At 54.9% G+C, this 16,411-nt stretch overlaps 1 protein-coding gene across 5 annotated transcripts in view; it reads left to right on the top strand.

Moving 5' to 3' along the window:
* The window catches only part of MBP (myelin basic protein), a 119,656-nt gene extending 103,705 nt beyond the window's left edge, over positions 1-15,951 (top strand). For 3 of the 5 annotated variants that reach the window (XM_082668016.1, XM_082668018.1, XM_082668015.1), the window contains 5 exons: positions 4,031-4,138; positions 5,399-5,434; positions 5,835-5,867; positions 9,032-9,151; positions 14,583-15,951. In XM_082668016.1, the coding sequence (XP_082524142.1) occupies positions 4,031-4,138; positions 5,399-5,434; positions 5,835-5,867; positions 9,032-9,151; positions 14,583-14,627 (342 nt within the window). In that variant the 3' untranslated portion in view covers positions 14,628-15,951. The remainder of the gene's footprint in view (positions 1-4,030; positions 4,139-5,398; positions 5,435-5,834; positions 5,868-9,031; positions 9,152-14,582) is intronic. The other 2 variants (XM_082668019.1, XM_082668017.1) reach the window with 1 other exon arrangement.
* The last annotated feature ends 460 nt before the right edge of the window (positions 15,952-16,411 follow it).

The following is a 16,411-nucleotide window of genomic DNA, read 5'->3' as shown; positions in this document are numbered from 1 at the left end:
TTTTAATAATATCAGAACTGCATATAGGACTGAACGTTCATTTATTTAAAAACCTTTTTGTAAAGTTTAAGAAACTTTTCTAGTTTAATCACAGAATGGGTGAATCAAAGTGCACGACGTTTCTGTGACTCAAAATCCAACACAGCCTGCAGAAAAATGGTATATAAAAACAAAAGTAAAGGGACTTCTCCAGTGGGTAAGACTCTGCACTTCCACTGCAGGGGGCATGGGTTCGATCCCTGGTCAGGGAACTAAGATCCCACATACCGTGCAGAGTGGCCAAAAAAAAAAAAAACACAAAAAAACCCAAAGTCAGGGCAAATTGTACTAAGTTCTGAGCTGCTTTAATTATTTTTGGCCATTAGGGTAGTATCTTATAAATAACTTCACTTGGCAGATACATTAGACACAAAGATATTTTTTCTTAAAATAAGTAATTTAAACAGTTTCCTAGCTCATCTGTTTTCTTTTTTCATTCTTAATTTTATACTCTCTTTTATTGGAGAAGCATGTGTAAGGTGGGCCAGCGGTGAGCGAATCTGATTGGTCTGTGAGCTCAGAAAGGCGCTGGCTGAGAGATAACACACACACAAGGAGAACCAGATTATTTATGTTCTGGCAACCCCAGCAGAGAGAATAAGAGTTAAGGACGGGGGAGGGAGGGTCACCAGTTCCTGAAACGCTCCAGCGCTTCCCCTTGAGGTTGACGTCTTCAAGTTCAAATGCGCATGGCGTCCGCTTCTGCCCACACCATCGTACCCACATCATAACTCAATCCCCCGGGTTTCCTCTGCGGGGAACCAGAATCCTGTGAGGTCCCCGGCCCGGTGGAGGAGAGGGAGACTCAGCCCGTGGCCACCAGGCCTCCGCTGCACCCTCCACCCTTCTGGGAGGCTGTGAATGTGCCACACGGAAAGCAGATCACGTGCTGAGTCGCCCCAGGTGAGCTGAGAAAGCTGTGCCCAGCAGAGGCCGCAGGAAGGGCACTGCAGACAGCAGAACGTGCGGCCGCGACGTCGGGAGGGTGGGTGTCGGGCAGCGGGGGGAGCCTGGGAGAGGCAGAGAGCCACAGGGAAGTGGGAGGGGGCCTTGACTCCAGTCAGGACCTGCAGAAGGATGGACTTTGAGCTCGAAGGCTGAGCAGGGCACGAAAAGTCACAGGGAAGCAGGAGGCGTGGAGGGCACGTGGACACCTCGTTCAAAGGACATCGAGGTGGCTGGTCTACTCAGAGCCAAGACGAGGTCTCAGCAAGTGGACAAAACCAGGCCATGCCGTGTGGTGCCAGGTCTTGGGGGCCCCCCAGCTGGAGAAAAGATGTTCAGTTTGTGAAACAGGCGCAGGGAACGGTTGTGGGGAAGGACAGGAGGAGAGCATCCTTTGCAAACCCGTCTTGGCTGGAAAGGGAGGGGCCCGAAGAGGGCTACCCCAGCCTTGGCCTTAACGTCAATGTGGGCAGAGGACAAATGTAAGGAATATTTTAAAGAAAAACCTACAAGGTTTGTGAACTGAGTCAGTGGGGGAAATAGAGCAGAGAAGGAGCCAGCGTGACCACAGGGCTTCAGCCCTGGTGGATGGGGGTAGGAGGACCGCCAGCTGGAGACAGGCATAGACATTAACAGTAACTAGTACCGGGGACAATGCACCTGTAACTCGTACCAGAGATAATGCACCTGTAACTAGTACCGGAGATAATGCACCTGTAACTAATACCAGGGAAAATGCACCTGTACCTAATACCAGAAATAATGCACCTGTAACTAGTACCAGAGATAATGCACCTGTAACTAGTACCAGAGACAATGCACCTGTAACTAGTACCAAAGGTAATGCACCTGTACCTAGTACCAGAGATAATGCACCTGTAACTAGTACCGGGGACAATGCACCTGTAACTAATACCGGGGACAATGCACCTGTAACTAGTACCGGAGATAATGTACCTGTAACTAGTACCAAGGACAATGCACCTGTAAATAGTACCAAGGACAATGCACCTGTAACTAGTACCAGGGATAATGCACCTGTAACTAATACCGGGGACAATGCACCCGTAACTAATACCAGAGATAATGCACCCGTAACTAGTACCACAGATAATGCACCTGTAACTAGTACCAGAGACAATGCACCTGTAACTAGTACCAGAGATAATGCACCTGTAACTAGTACCAGAAATAATGCACCTGTAACTAATACCGGGGACAATGCACCCGTAACTAGTACCAGAGATAATGCACCCGTAACTAGTACCAGAGATAATGCACCTGTACCTAGTACCAGAGATAATGCACCTGTAACTAGTACCAGGGACAATGCACCTGTAACTCGTACCAGAGATAATGCACCTGTAACTAGTACCAGAGACAATGCACCTGTAACTAGTACCAAAGATAATGCACCTGTAACTAGTATCAGGGACAGTGCACCTGTTAGTATCAGGGACAATGCACCTGTAACTAGTACCAGGGACAATGCACCTGTAACTAGTACCAGGGACAATGCATCTGTAACGAGTATCAGGGACAATGCACCTGTAACTAGTACCGGAGATAATGCACCTGTAACTAGCACCAGGGACAATGCACCTGTAACTAGTACCAGGGACAATGCATCTGTAACGAGTATCAGGGACAATGCACCTGTAACTAGTACCGGAGATAATGCACCTGTAACTAGTACCAGGGACACTGCACCTGTAACTAGTACTGGGGACACTGCACCTGTAACTAGTACCAGAGATAATGCACCTGTAACTAGTACCAGGGACAATGCACCTGTAACTAGTACCAGGGACAATGTACCTGTAAGTAGTATCAGGAACAGTGCACCTGTAAGTAGTATCAGAGACAGTGCACCTGTAACTAGTACCAAGGAGAATTCACCTATAACTAGTACCAGAGATAATGCACCTGTAACTAGTACCAAGGACAATGCACCTGTAAATAGTACCAAGGACAATGCACCTGTAACTAGTACCAGGGACAATGCACCTGTAACTAGTACCAAGGAGAATTCACCTATAACTAGTACCAAGGACAATGCACCTGTAACTAGTACCAAGGACAATGCACCTGTAACTAGTGCCGGGGACAATGCACCTGTAACTAGTACCACAGATAATGCACCTGTAACTAGTACCAGAGATAATGCACCTGTAACTAGTACCAGACACAATGCACCCGTAACTAGTACCAGAGATAATGCACCTGTAACTAGTACCAAGGAGAATGCACCTATAACTTGTACTAAGGACAACGCACCTGTAACTAGTACTGGAGATAATGCACCTGCCACTGGTACCAAGGAGAATGCACCTGTAACTAGTACCAGGTACAGTGTACCTGTAACTAGTGCCAGGGACGATGCACTTGTTACTCCAGTGACAGCCCAGTCAGGGGTGCAGGTATCACCAGTGAAACTAAGCCCATTAAATGCATTAAATTCCCGAGAAGCCCAATTTAGACTTTTCGGTGGCAACGGTGTCTTCTGAACAGTAAGGGTCCTTTCGAACCACAAGCACCGAGCTGGCGATGGAGGAGGTGTGCACGAGGCTTTGGCGCATTTACCTGACGGGCTTTCAGGGGATTCCTCTGACCTTCCAGACGTTTCCTGATCCCCTCATTCTCACGACCTCCCACACTCCCATAGCAGGGGGTGTGCACAAGCACCGTCCTCTCTGCCAGGGCTCCAGGCGAGGCCCCCTCCTCCTGGGACCACCAGCTCGCAGGCTCTGTCAGCGCTTCTGAAGGTGGAGCCCACGTCCGGGGAGGCTGGCGATGCTCCCCCGAGCTTGGCCTTCCCGTCGGGAGGGCTCCCGAGGGGGCGTTTGCAGTGGCCAGGAGGTCAGCCGAGGAGGGACCTGTGGGGACAGCACCGCCCAGACCCCACCCGCCTGGCTGCATCCTGTGACGTCAGCAGCTTCCTAGCATCAGGTCTCCAAAAGTATCCGGATCCACAGAGGAGCAGAGGCAGCTTCCCCAGACAGCAGAGGGTCCAGCCTGCCCTGAGACCACGCGTCCTGTCTTTCAGGATGGACACCACGCGGCCAGAGCCACCCACTATGGCTCCCTGCCCCAGAAGGCGCAGCACGGGCGGCCCCAAGATGAAAACCCCGTAGTGCACTTCTTCAAGAACATCGTGAGTGGCAGCCACGGTGGGAGGGGACTGATTAGAGGGGTGAGGGGCGTCCGGCCCTGCCCCAGTCCACGAGGGCCCGAGTATGTCCCCAGGTGACACTAAGCTCTGATCCACAAGGGGTCTGAGTATATCTCCATGTGACACAGCTGTAATCCATGATGGGGGCTCTGAGTGTATCCCCAGGTGACGCCTCCCACTTCCTCAGGGTGAGGTTGGCCTCGGGAGCCCAGGGCCAGCACCTGGTCCCAAGGTCTGAGCTGCATCTGCAGCTTAACTTTGTGTTAAAACTTTGAGTTCTACCAAAGAACTCACTCCTTTTGAGACTAAGCTAGTAGGAGATGCTTAGTTCAAAAATACAAGCTTTGCAAAACTCTGGAGTCAGTAAGAAGATCAGGGGTGCAGGGGCAGGAGGGATGAATAGACTAGGAGTGCCCGGGATTTGGGGGCAGCGAGTCTCCTCTCAATGATCCCGTGACAGCGGAGACACCTCATACATTTGTCAAAATCCACAGAATGTACAGCACAGAGTCCACAGACCCTGGTTAATGTATTGACATTGGCTCAGTTGTAACAAGTGGACCACACGAGAGCCAGGGGTGCTGTGCACAGGGCAGAGGGGTCATGAGAACTGTCTGCAATTGCTGTGCAAGTTTTCTAGAAACCTAAAACTTCTCTAAAAAATAACATCTTAAAAACAAAGCCACAGGCTCTAATTATAAACTTTGTGCAGCAGACATCCAAGATGGTATTTTCATGTTGATCAGGGAGCTTGAGGAGTCGCACACCTGAGGGCGTCCTTTTTGAGGCTCGAATACCAGGGGCCCTTGACTGCCCACCCCAGAGAGGATGGTGGTGACGCTCACCGTCTCCATCACCTGCGAGAGGGGGTGTGTCATGGGAGCACACGCCAAGAGGAATCGCCTCTGTGGCTGCAGAGCCTTTGGTGTGTTTCCCATCCTCTCGAACACTTTCTGTGTGCTCTGGAAGATCGAGGTAGCATTGGATACTTTCACATTCTCAAATCGTATATTTCTCTCTCAACTAAAACAGAATGGGCACGCCGGGCAGACTGAGTGGGTGGCTTCTTATACCAATAGATACCAGACCCTCCCAGCAAGCAGGAGCTAGCAGGGAACTAGCAACAAGCCAGGTGACAACACGAGGTGACATGGTGACAACAGGAGGCTCTCACGAGGAGGGTCAGGGCTGCTGTGAAGCAGGGACCCCACCCCCGCTCACCATTCTCCCGTGTCTTTGCAGGTGACACCTCGCACACCTCCTCCATCACAAGGAAAGGTAAGACCTCCCAATGTGTTGAGTCATCACTTTACAGCCCTTCCCTGAAATCCCTAAACGGATCAAAAGGAGGGCTGGACTCAGAGCTCCCTGACTGCACCCCAAAATGTCTTGTCACGTGGAGCCCATGCAGGACAGGCTGAGCCGCGCGTGACACCCCTTCCCGCCTGCTGCCGTGCAGACAGCGCTCACCATCCCAGCTCCCTTCCCTCTCAACCCCAATCTGAAATCCTCCCTGGGCAGCTCCCCGGGGCCACGGCCACCCTCAGGATAGGGCGCGTGGGCCAAAACCTGTTTGCCATCTCAGCACTGTGTTGTCCTGACTGTGTTTCCTGTTTCGTGCAGAGAACGTTTTTCCCACACTGATCACCATGTCCCTCTTTTTCTTTTCCTCACACAGGGGCGAGGACTGTCCCTCAGCAGATTTAGCTGGGTAGGTGACAAATGCACGTCTACCCGTTGCCTCTCCTTCCTCACGGCCACTCAGCTGTTCTGTTCTGTTCTGCTTCAGTTGCTCTCTGGGCCCACCTTCCTTCCCATCCCACCCAGCTTGTCCCCCGCTGCTTCCGCCGCAGCCGGTCCTTCCTTCCAGCTGGGTTCACACTCCTGTTTTCATGACCCAGGGCCCAGGCACCAAAGGGCTCCTAGGAGACTCCCCTGGGCTCCTCCCCAGGGAAGGAGTGACTCCACGTATGAGAAAATTCCTGATTTCCTTCCAAAAGGTCAGATGAGGAAAAATAGGTCCCTGCAGCCTGCATGTGGGCCTGTCCAAATAGCCCGCACTCCCTCCCCTGCCAGGTGTTGACATTTTGGGGAGAAAAAAATGATTCTGCTCACGAGACGAAAAGATGCTAAATTCAGTCATTCAGTTTATAACCTAAGTGATCCAAAAGATTTTGGCTTGGGTTTTGATTTAGTCATAACTAAAGCTTGGATATCAAGCCATCCAGGAAAACCTTTTTAGGAGTTTCTGAGAAGATTTTAAAGAAGATTAAAATCTTCGTTTAACCCATGTAGATTTTAAATGGCTGATTTGTTCACTTTCTGGTAAAATTTTGTGTCTGAACCAACTTTAAATGCCTATCTATATTTTAACTAAATCTATCGACCATACTTACTAGCAAATATTAGATAGAGTTCTTACTTTATAAAATCTCCAGAATAAAAAGAGAAACACTAATCTATAGGCCAGGAACTGTGTCTGTCTGGGAGACACAGTATCCTGAGAAACACATCCTCCAATGTCCTTGGAGACACAATATATCGCTAGTGCAGAACCTACAAATCCTTGATACCCAATTAACAAGCATCATAGAAATCAATGAATGACTTTAGAAAGAAAGAAAAGGAAGGAAGGAAGGAAGGGAGGAGGGAGGGGGGAGCCACCCTCAGAGAAAAGGCAGGGGAGGCTTCCATAAACTGCCCCAACGCATCATTACATTGAAGTATGAACTGAGATATTTGCTGGAACGTTTTATACAAATACGCGTGAGCGTTTTCCTGACCTCATGAATTTGCCGAAAGGTGATGATAACGTAGGGAATCGACACGGGCCAGCCCTCAGGGACAATTAATGACTGACTTTCTGTGCCAGCAGGAGACAAAGATGATGCTGAAGAATGGGACCCACTTTTGACACAGAAATCTGATTTTAGTAACCGCTTGAGCTGCCTCTAACCTTCTAGGCGTGAACCAGGGCGAAGCCATCGGCGAACGTGGAGTGATGGGAGGGGGAAAGACCATGTTTCTTCCAGTCGTTTAAAGGCCACTTCAGCCCGGCAGCTAACAGCACGGCCTTTGCATGCCTCTCACGTCTCCGTGTTTGGTCCCACTAATGTCTGTTAATTTTCTCTTTTTTTCCAAAGTAAAATCCTGCTCCGTATTCCGTGAGCTGGTTTGTCGGTTTCCTAGAGCCACACGACTGTCTTCCCGTTTGGAGTTCCTGAAAGTCCCACCAGTTTTCTAAACTATGTTGTATGTTTTTTGGTAAATTCTAGGTTGTCCAAAGATGTAAGTGACCAAGAGTTTGAAAGGAGAAAATTTAAGCAGATTATTAATCTGAAAACCAATCCTTGAATTTAATTCTCAGAAGCTCTTTATTTTTGGAGAAAACAGCAGAGTAAGAGAACGATTTAGCACTTGCACGGGAAGGCGTGGATCTCGACAACTTCTGTGTCTGTCCTTTGGCTCAGTCCTCTTTAACCACCCCCCCGACCCTGGACCATGATGCAGCGAGCGTGTCCATGGAAACCTCTGGGATTCAGGGCAGTTCTGGGCTCCTCTCGTATGTGGTCTTGGATCTTCACTGCCCCTGTCCCTTGCACACTTGATAACCCTTGAAACCAAACCTTCACGTGAAAGTAGCTGAGTGGCCAATGTCTATTCCCAAACCTGGGCTGAAGAGAAGTAGCTTGGGGTGCAGGGCAGGGGGTGTGCCTGGACAGATGGCCCTGGTCCAGCTTCAGTTCCAACACGAGAGGGGTGGACTGGAGGAATCTGGAAGCTTCTGGAGCCTAAACCAGAGGGATCGATCCCATGGTTTCCCAAGCTCCTTCCAGCCCTAAGGCACCCTCGTGAAATTGGAAAGCGCTGCAGCCTGAGGCAAAGGGTTCTGGGGTCTCGATCAGGAGTCGGTTTTATTTTGTGTATAGAATTCTCAGAAGAGGCCAGACAGAGAGCTTCCTACTTCTTGTTGGCGAAACCTGAAGTGAGACCTCAGAGCCTGTCCGTTGCATAAGATCCGTGACGCAGACAGGATGTGTGGTTCACCCCTGGAGGAATGTCGCACCCCAGGCTGGACACCCGTTACCCCCAAAAGCTAACATTCCTTATGTCTGAGCATCAGAGTTTCCCCCATTCCTTTCTCGTGTTCACAGTGGAAGTTTCCCTTTGAAACTAAAGCGCATTAGAATGCAGACTGGTCCTAGAGACACACATATCCTTACATTTCAGTAATCGCTTGTCATTGCTACGTGTCACGAAGGCAATTTTTCTCCATCTTCCCTGAAGTGAGAAGGGCTCCCGGGGCAGCTGGGGACCAGGCTGAGAGCTGCCAGGGGAACCCCCCTCCCCATAACAACAACAAGCTCGAAAGTTCAGAGCCGCAGGCTCCATTCTCAGAGCAGAGCATCCATTATCCCCATTTTATAGAAGAGGAAACCAAAGCTCAGAGAGGCTCCAACACTTGCCCAAGGTCACACAGCCAGGGTGGGGGGTTGCTGAGACCCATCCAGGTGGCTGGCTCTGGGGCTGTGCCCAGGTGCACGGCCTGGGGGACAGGGCTTCCCAGCCGGGACCCGCCCCCTCCCCTCTACGGTGACCGGCTCCCAGCCCAGAGCCCCTGGAAGGACCCTGGTCCCGGTTCACCGTCCACACTCAGGGCACCCAGGCCGCGGCCAGGGGAGCTGGTCCTGGTCGTCCTGGAGAGGCTCCTCCAGGCTGGAGAATTGGGAATTTTGTCTGTGCACGTTAGAAAGGTAGGAGCCCCCAAATTTCACCAAGTCTGAAGGCTGCTGATGCCTCCAGGGAAGCAGATGGGAAGGGTCTGTGCTGCCCAGGCCGCGTGGACAGACTGAGAGCGCCCGTCCTCTCTTGCAGGGAGCCGAGAGCCAGAAGCCAGGATTCGGTTACGGGGGCAGAGCTTCCGACTACAAATCGGGTCACAAGGGCCTCAAGGGGCATGACGCCCAGGGCACGCTTTCCAGAATCTTCAAGCTGGTAAGCCACCTTCTTAAGGCGGGCGGCGCGGGGGCGGGTTCGGGGACAGGGCTGGGACTGCCGGCCTCTGGCTCGTCCGCGCGCCGCTTCTCTGCGGTCAGCGCCCCACGTGCCATCCCTGCCCCGCCAAGCGCTCCTCCAGGGCCCGCCTGAACAGGGGCGGCGCCGGGCGCCAGGCCGGGGCCCCTCGGGGAGCTTGCGGACGACGGGGTCGCCGTGGTTACAGCCGGGGCCCGGGAGGCACGGGGGCCTGGAAGGTCAGACAGCAGCACCTCCGTCCCTGAGGGAACCGGCGGCAGCCATGGGGACACGAGGGGAAGACGGCTGGATGGACGAGAGGCCCCGGGGACCGCGGGCACCCGTCCCGTCGGTTAACCCGGGCGTCAGAGCCACGTCCGTCAGTGCGTGACCTGGGCCCCCGGGCTCCCTGAGGCTCGGCTTGTCCTCCGGACGACGGGGTGACGGACGCGTGGCCGGAGCCGCTGTGACGGTGGAGCGGGCACAACGCCCTCTGCCCGGCCCCCCACCCCCCGCTGGCGACAAGACGGCCTCGCTCGGAGCACCCGACATCTCCGGAGGGGCTCCGACGGGGGACGGGCGCCATCACCCCGGGCCTGAGCCGCACGGAAGCGGGAAAGGAAGGTTCTGGACTCGGACGGGGGCCGGCAGTGGCCCTTCCCCCCAGGCCTCTCAGAGCCTCCCTCCCGGGGGAGGTCGGGGGCGCCCACGTCCAGGGCTGCCTTCTGACCGAGGCCAAGCTCACCTGTGAGGAAGCCGGACGGCCCGGAGACGGGAGGGCCGGGAGCCGGGCTGGGCCTGGAGCAGACGGGCTGAGGGCGGCGGGCTCCGCCCCGGCGTCCTGCGCCGCTGGCCGCCCGACGCCGAGGCGACTTCCAGGTGGCAGGAGAGACGTGTGCGGCCTCCGTTCGCTCGCCCTCGGCCGGTCGCAGGAGCGCCCCGGGCCCGCTGACGGCTCCTCGTAGGAAGGTCACAGACCCTGGGGCACGAGGCGCAGCCTCGGAAACATGCCGCCACCGCCTGAGGCTTGGGGCCCCGAGAGCCTTGGGAAGGGGCTTCGCGGCGGTGGCGGAGGCCTCGGGACTAACACAGTGACGGGCTTTGCTCCGGGCGTGGCGCCGGGGGCCCCGGCCCGGCGGCAGCGCCGCGGCCCCGCGGGTTCTGCGCCGGGCTTTGCTGAGCGCATGCTCGGTGCGTCGTCACGTGCCGGCGAAGGCTTACGCGCAGGCCGCCGCGTCTTAAAGGAGCCGTGTCGTCCTGTCGGGCGGGCGACAGAAAACACAGGGTGCATGGTGGCGGGGAGGCGGGATGGGCTGAGCGCGAACGTGCCCCTCTGTGCCCTCCAGGCCATCGGGATTCCAGAAGGGGCGCCCAGACACGGCCCGGCGGAGCGGGTGGCGGGCGCAGGGGCGCAAAGGGGGGCAGGGGCTGGCCTGGCACGGGGACGGGGCTCCTGGCTGACCGCTGACGGAGCATGGGGAGGCCTGGCCATGTCCCGGAGGAGGGAGGCGGCTGCGGCAGCGGCACCGAGTGACCGGTGGGAGGGGTAAGGGGCTCCCCCCACAGAGGGTCCCGGGACCCTCCTGAGCGCTCTGACCCTGGCCCTGAATGGGGAGGTCCCCGGGATCTAGTGACACGGTGTGACTTATGTTCTAATGTTGAAAGACCATCTGGCAAAAACTAACAAAAACGGGACCGGATTTTGCACTTCCTGGACTGGAGAGCAAGGAAGACCCTGTGGATTTCCGCGGCCGCCCATGTGGGGCTTTGACGGCTGAGCCCAGGTTCTAACCACGTGTCAGCTTTTCAGGCTTAAACCTGGAAGGGGGTTGGGAGTTGGGATGACCCCGTGGAGCCACGGCGAGCCTACCGTGCCACTGGGGCCGTGTTCATGCAGATGTGAGGCTCCAGGAGGGCACTTGCCACCCCCGGCACAGAACCGTGTTCACGGGGCAGCTGGGCAGGCACAAACTTCACCATATTTGGGTCCCATGTTTTCTCGTCAGAGTAACAGCCCAGCCGTCACTTCCGCTGACTCTTCATCCAAACAGGCCGTCACTTCCCTGCCGACATCCGACTACGACCAAAGCCCTGACTGCTAAGAGGGTCCAGTCAACTCCTCTTCCAGCTGGAAGAAACGTCATACGGAAGACGAACGCCAGTGAGGAAAAGACAGAGTCCGTCTGTTACGACGGGAGCGGCGTTGTAAGGACACGACACCCACGATGCCCTCAGCACCGTCAGATGCTCCCTGCGGATAAAGGAAAGCCGGGATCCAGCCGCAGGAGGGGAGCCAGCTGCTCGGTCCCCGGACTTTGGACCATCCTGCGTCCTCGAGCATCATGGTGTCAGCATCGCAGGCAGACGCAGCCCAATTCTCACCCCGTGTGGCAGCTTCCTCCCCCCGTGTCCTCAGTCCGGCAGCCACCTGGGGGAGGCGGGAGTTTCCACGGACTCCTGTCCCAGGTGTTCGTGGGCTCGGATGAGAATGGGAGCGTCTCCTGGGGAACACCTGCTGGGATCACAGCAGGTCACAACGTGATTTAATATGAGAAGGTCCCGTGGTACGTGGCGTGGTCGTGTCACCAGGAGATCTGACAGCCCCGTGTGCCCCGTCTCAAGGGCTCAGTCACCACCAGCAAAGCACAGCAGCCCCTCAACCTGAATCACCTCTGACCTCTGACCTGAAGAAGCGGGCTTCCTACTTGGTTCATTAAAACGTCGAGATTCTACAATTTATGGTGGAAAGATTTGGTCAGGAACCCAAAGACTCATTGATTGGTCACCTAATCTTTAATTCAATATCGAGTCCCATGTGTGGTGTATTTGGTGGTCGGGATATACACACGGCACGGATGGACCCCATGACCCAGATTCTGGAAGATGCTGGACACTCGTGGGTGATGTGAAGCAGGACTCAGCTTTGAGGACCCTTAGTCTCCTCAAGAAAAACCTTAAATACATGAAGTGAGTGGTGAGTAAACCGTGGCTAAGTTGGTTAATGTCAGATAAAATGCTGGGACTTCCCTGGTGGTGCAGTGGTTAAGAATCCGCCTGCCAATGCAGGGGACACGGATTCAATTCCCGGTCCAGGAAGATCCCACATGCTGCAGAGCAACTAAGCCCATGCGCCACAACTACTGAGCCTGTGCTCTAGAGCCCGCGAGCCACAACTACTGAGCCCACATGCCACAACTACTGAAGCCCGCGCACCTAGAGCCTGTGCTCCGCAACAAGAGAAGACATTGCAATGAGAAGCCCGCGCACCGCAACTAAGAGTAGCCCCTGCTCTGCGCAACTAGAGAAAGCCTGCGGAGAAATGAAGACCCAACACAGCCAAAAAACAGAAACACAAAAGCAAACAAACAAGCAAAAAAACCAGAGGCAGGACCCACTCTTCAAAATGTCAATTCTGAGGCAAATCAGATAAGAAAATAAATTCTACCTAAACGTCCAAGCAACAGAGACCATCACGATATACGTGTCTCGATTCTGAAATGTAGCAGCGAGACGGCGAGGATACAGACCCCGGAAGAGCTCTGGGTCTAAACCCGGAACTGCAGGGTTTCCACCAGTGGCCCAAGCCTGGCCGGGAGGTTGCCTGCAATGCCCAGACCATTTCTGGGTCTCCCAAGACTTCTGAACAAGAACGTCCCAGGGCTGAACCCAGACGTCTGCAGTTAGGACGATTTCCCTCCTCATCTGGGGTTCTAACCCCTTTGGCTGGCTGACTTTGGGGAAATTATGCAACCTCTCTGAGCTTCAGCTCTTTCGACCAGGCAAGGGGGATGCTAACAACACCTCCCTCCGTGTTGGCTTGCTCGTTCACAAGAGGAAACAGACGTCACGGATTTAGCTCGCGGGAGATGCTCAATAAATTGTAGGCACGATGATAGAAAATAAACCCCCCAAATGTGCCATTTATCATTTCACAAGGAGCCCCGAGGACATTCAGTGGCGTCTCCCGTGAACTGTCTGGCCCAGGGCGTGGGGCGCTGACTCCGTCTCAGCACAGGTGTACTTTGTCAGACGGGGCCGTGACTCTGCTCCTGCGCAGGAATAAATCACACTTTCGAGGGAGCCCTAACAGGTTGATCTGCGGGAAATTCAGGGCACGGTGGGCCAGGGCAGACTGGATCAGGGCTTCTCCGGCAGCGGCTCTGAGGACCGAGCACGCAAAGCTGAGCCGGGCTCACACGGGACCGGACCCGAGTCCCCGCTGAGGAGGGTGGCCCTGAGGCTGAGGTGACAAAGCCCCTTCCCTGGGAGGGAGCGTCTCTGGGTGATTCCTGGTACCTTCAGAGGTTAGAATTCCACAAACCTTCTCGCTTGTGAAAATAAAATTCCTCTGGTGAGTTGTTCAGCAACATAGGGATGTTTCTGGAAAAAGCAAAACCCCAAGAAATCAGAACTACCATCTCTCTGGGTGACTGCGTTAATTATAAGGATCTGGGGCCCTCGTGCTTCCGTCACCTTATTTCTGGTAACGTGAGGGACGGAGGCATGGCCGAGGTCAGGTCAATAGGTGCCCGTCTGTCATCTGGTCAACAGGGTATTTCATGTCTGTCTTGCTCTCTGGGGGCTCACAGTCGCAAGGGAATCTTTGAGAGGTCAATTTTTCATCCATAACCTAAGAGAAAAGGGAAATCCAAAGAGACTAAAATTTGAATGAAAATTCAAAGGCCAAAAAAAAAGCGCCCTTTTCCGAGTTAATCTAAGTGACATCTGGGGTGACAAGTGCCACCTTCTCAGAGCCGATGCCCAGCCATGCTCCCTGGAAGAAGTTGTCCCCGCCCAGCCGTCTCCACCTCCACGACTGCCAACTCTTTTTTTTTTTTTTTATTGCAAATTGTATTTGTCCAGAAAACATGTCAATTCACGTTTTAAGACCCTGAGGTCGGAGTTAGTGGCCGGCCCCTCTGGGAGGCTGGTTTTCTTGGTGACGCAGAAGAGGGCTCATGGGAGGGGACTGTCCCCGGGGAGACCAGCTGAGCAGTGGCCCCTCCCTGGCGGCCCAAGCAAGGGTGTGCCCGTCACATCAGCACCTCAGCTCCCACAGAGGAGCCTGTCCCTGTCATCGTTCACGGGCCGCTTCCCCCGGTCCCCGGGAATCTTGGCCGAGGAAACGAGCTCCTTCAAAACCTGGTAATATATCAGTTGCGCTTTTCACGCCCGGAAAATGCAACGTTCTCAGACGAGACCCCCAACTCTCTGCGTCCTGTTTGCCCTGAGGCACTTGGAGGTCCGACGGGCTAAAGGATGCTGGAGACACGGGGTCAAAGACTTGCTCCGTGCGGCATCATTTCCAGCAACAGACCCAGAAGAGGCCCCGTGGCTGGCGACCCAGTGACCGCAAGGACGCAGGGCGGCCGGGCGGCCCCGGCCCTCCTAACCCTCTGTTTCCTTTTCTCAGGGAGGACGAGACGGCCGTTCGGGGTCCCCAATGGCGAGACGCTGAAGCCCTGCCCCGTGTCCCGGAATCCCGTCCGTCCCCAGCTTCTTAACACAACTGCCTGGAAGTTAACCGCGAGCCGTAGATCCCTAACGTAGCCGCTGCCCCCTAACCCTGGCGACAGCGCACAGCAGGCCCCGCGCGCGGCCTGCCGGCTTCTGGCCGGCCGCCCCTCTGTCCCCTCGCCCTTGGAGATCAGTGACGTCCCCCGAGAGCCGGGGCCGGCGACCCTCCCCCGTCGCCGGCCCCCGTCCCGCGATGGCCCGGGGCGCGGCCCTGGGGACCACCGCGCGGGGCGCGCAGACCGTGCGGCTCCGAGCTTCCTTTGGTTTCTTTCCGCCGCTCACCCCGCGAAGCCTTTCCCCTTCTAACCAATCGGCTGGGCGCGGAGCGGCTTGGCGGCGGGCGCTTTGGTACGTGACAGGCGGGCGGGCAGCGGGGACTGTCCCGCGTGGTGGCCGCGGCTCACACACCCGGATGAGCCGGATCGGCGCGGGCGGAGAGGGCGCGCGGGGGCAGAGTCGGGCCGGGCTCTTCTGGGAAACCGGGCGGCGACGGCACAGGCTCGGCGGGCAGCAGAGCGGCCTCGCCACGACCTGTTTCCACCCGAGCCCGGCGGCCGGCCGGGAGGTGGCGCAGCTCGGAGCGGTGGCAGGAGTTTCCGGGGAGCCTCGCGGTGGCAGGCTGGTCACCGTGAGCGCGAAGGTGACAGGTGGCGTAGTTCAGCACGGCGGTGCACACGGCAAACACTAAACTCTCCCCCACCCCCGCGGAAACGTAACCGTCCCGCCCGCTTCCTCCAGGAAACCCACTGACGACGAGTACGCTGGCCTTTCCCGAATCGCCGGCCGAGCACGTGGGGATGGGCAGAGGTCCTCCAATCCCGCTGTTTCCTAACGCGAGCTGACATCTCCTGCGCTCCCCCCGCTCCCCGTAACCTACTGATTCTTGCCTTTTGAGTTCAGCATCTCTCCCACAAGCCCTCCAAGGAGCCCCGCACACTGGCGTCAGCCCCCCTAGGACGGAGATGAGGACCTAGTCAACATAACGCCCAAACGCGACTCTAATCCCCTTCTAATTTTGAATGTTTCGTGTGGGTTTAATATAATGTCTATTAATATATAGCCTCAATGATGAGAGGATAAGAAAAAAAAAAAAGGAAGAAAATTTCTGAAACAAAACCTCCAAATTGCTACACACACACACACACACACACACTGCATCTTTGAGCTGACTGTTGACTGAGTGACCTCCATTCGTGGCTACACCCAACAGCAAGAGCTGTGACCCTGGGTCTCGTGGAAAGTATGCACTGTTCTTGAATATTGAAATAAAATACACTTTTAATGATATTTGCATGGCCGTCTTCTTTGGCTTTTATTCTGGTCTGTGGAATGCGAGCCCACGTAGAGCAAAACTCAGAGCTGATGTGAGTAGGCGTCTCACTGTCACAGGACAGAGCTGCCTCTCGGCACCTGTTTGAGGAGGCGAGTTATCATCAGATGGTTTGTGTATCAATAAGAGAAAGTGGAGTAGAGGCCGCTGTGAGGGCACTGAGTCTCTGACTCACAAGGAAAGTAATTTTTAATTTATCTTTAAACAATCCTTTAGAGTATATTTACATTTCACTATCTTACCAGCATACCAGTCCCCGTTAACTTGAACTGAAGAACCTTTGAAAAATGACTTTTTGCCACGCAGAGACGATGACAAAGATAACTGATACTGGAAATTTTATGTATAGTTGCTTTTGGTTACAAGAATCATCTTTCAGAAAGGTAAATGGAAAT

This window comes from Grampus griseus, assembly GCF_964374135.1.
Source record: "Grampus griseus genome assembly, chromosome: 12".
NCBI lineage: Eukaryota > Metazoa > Chordata > Mammalia > Artiodactyla > Delphinidae > Grampus > Grampus griseus.
Note: the sequence above shows the minus strand (reverse complement) of the source record. Positions and strands in the feature narration are given on the sequence as shown.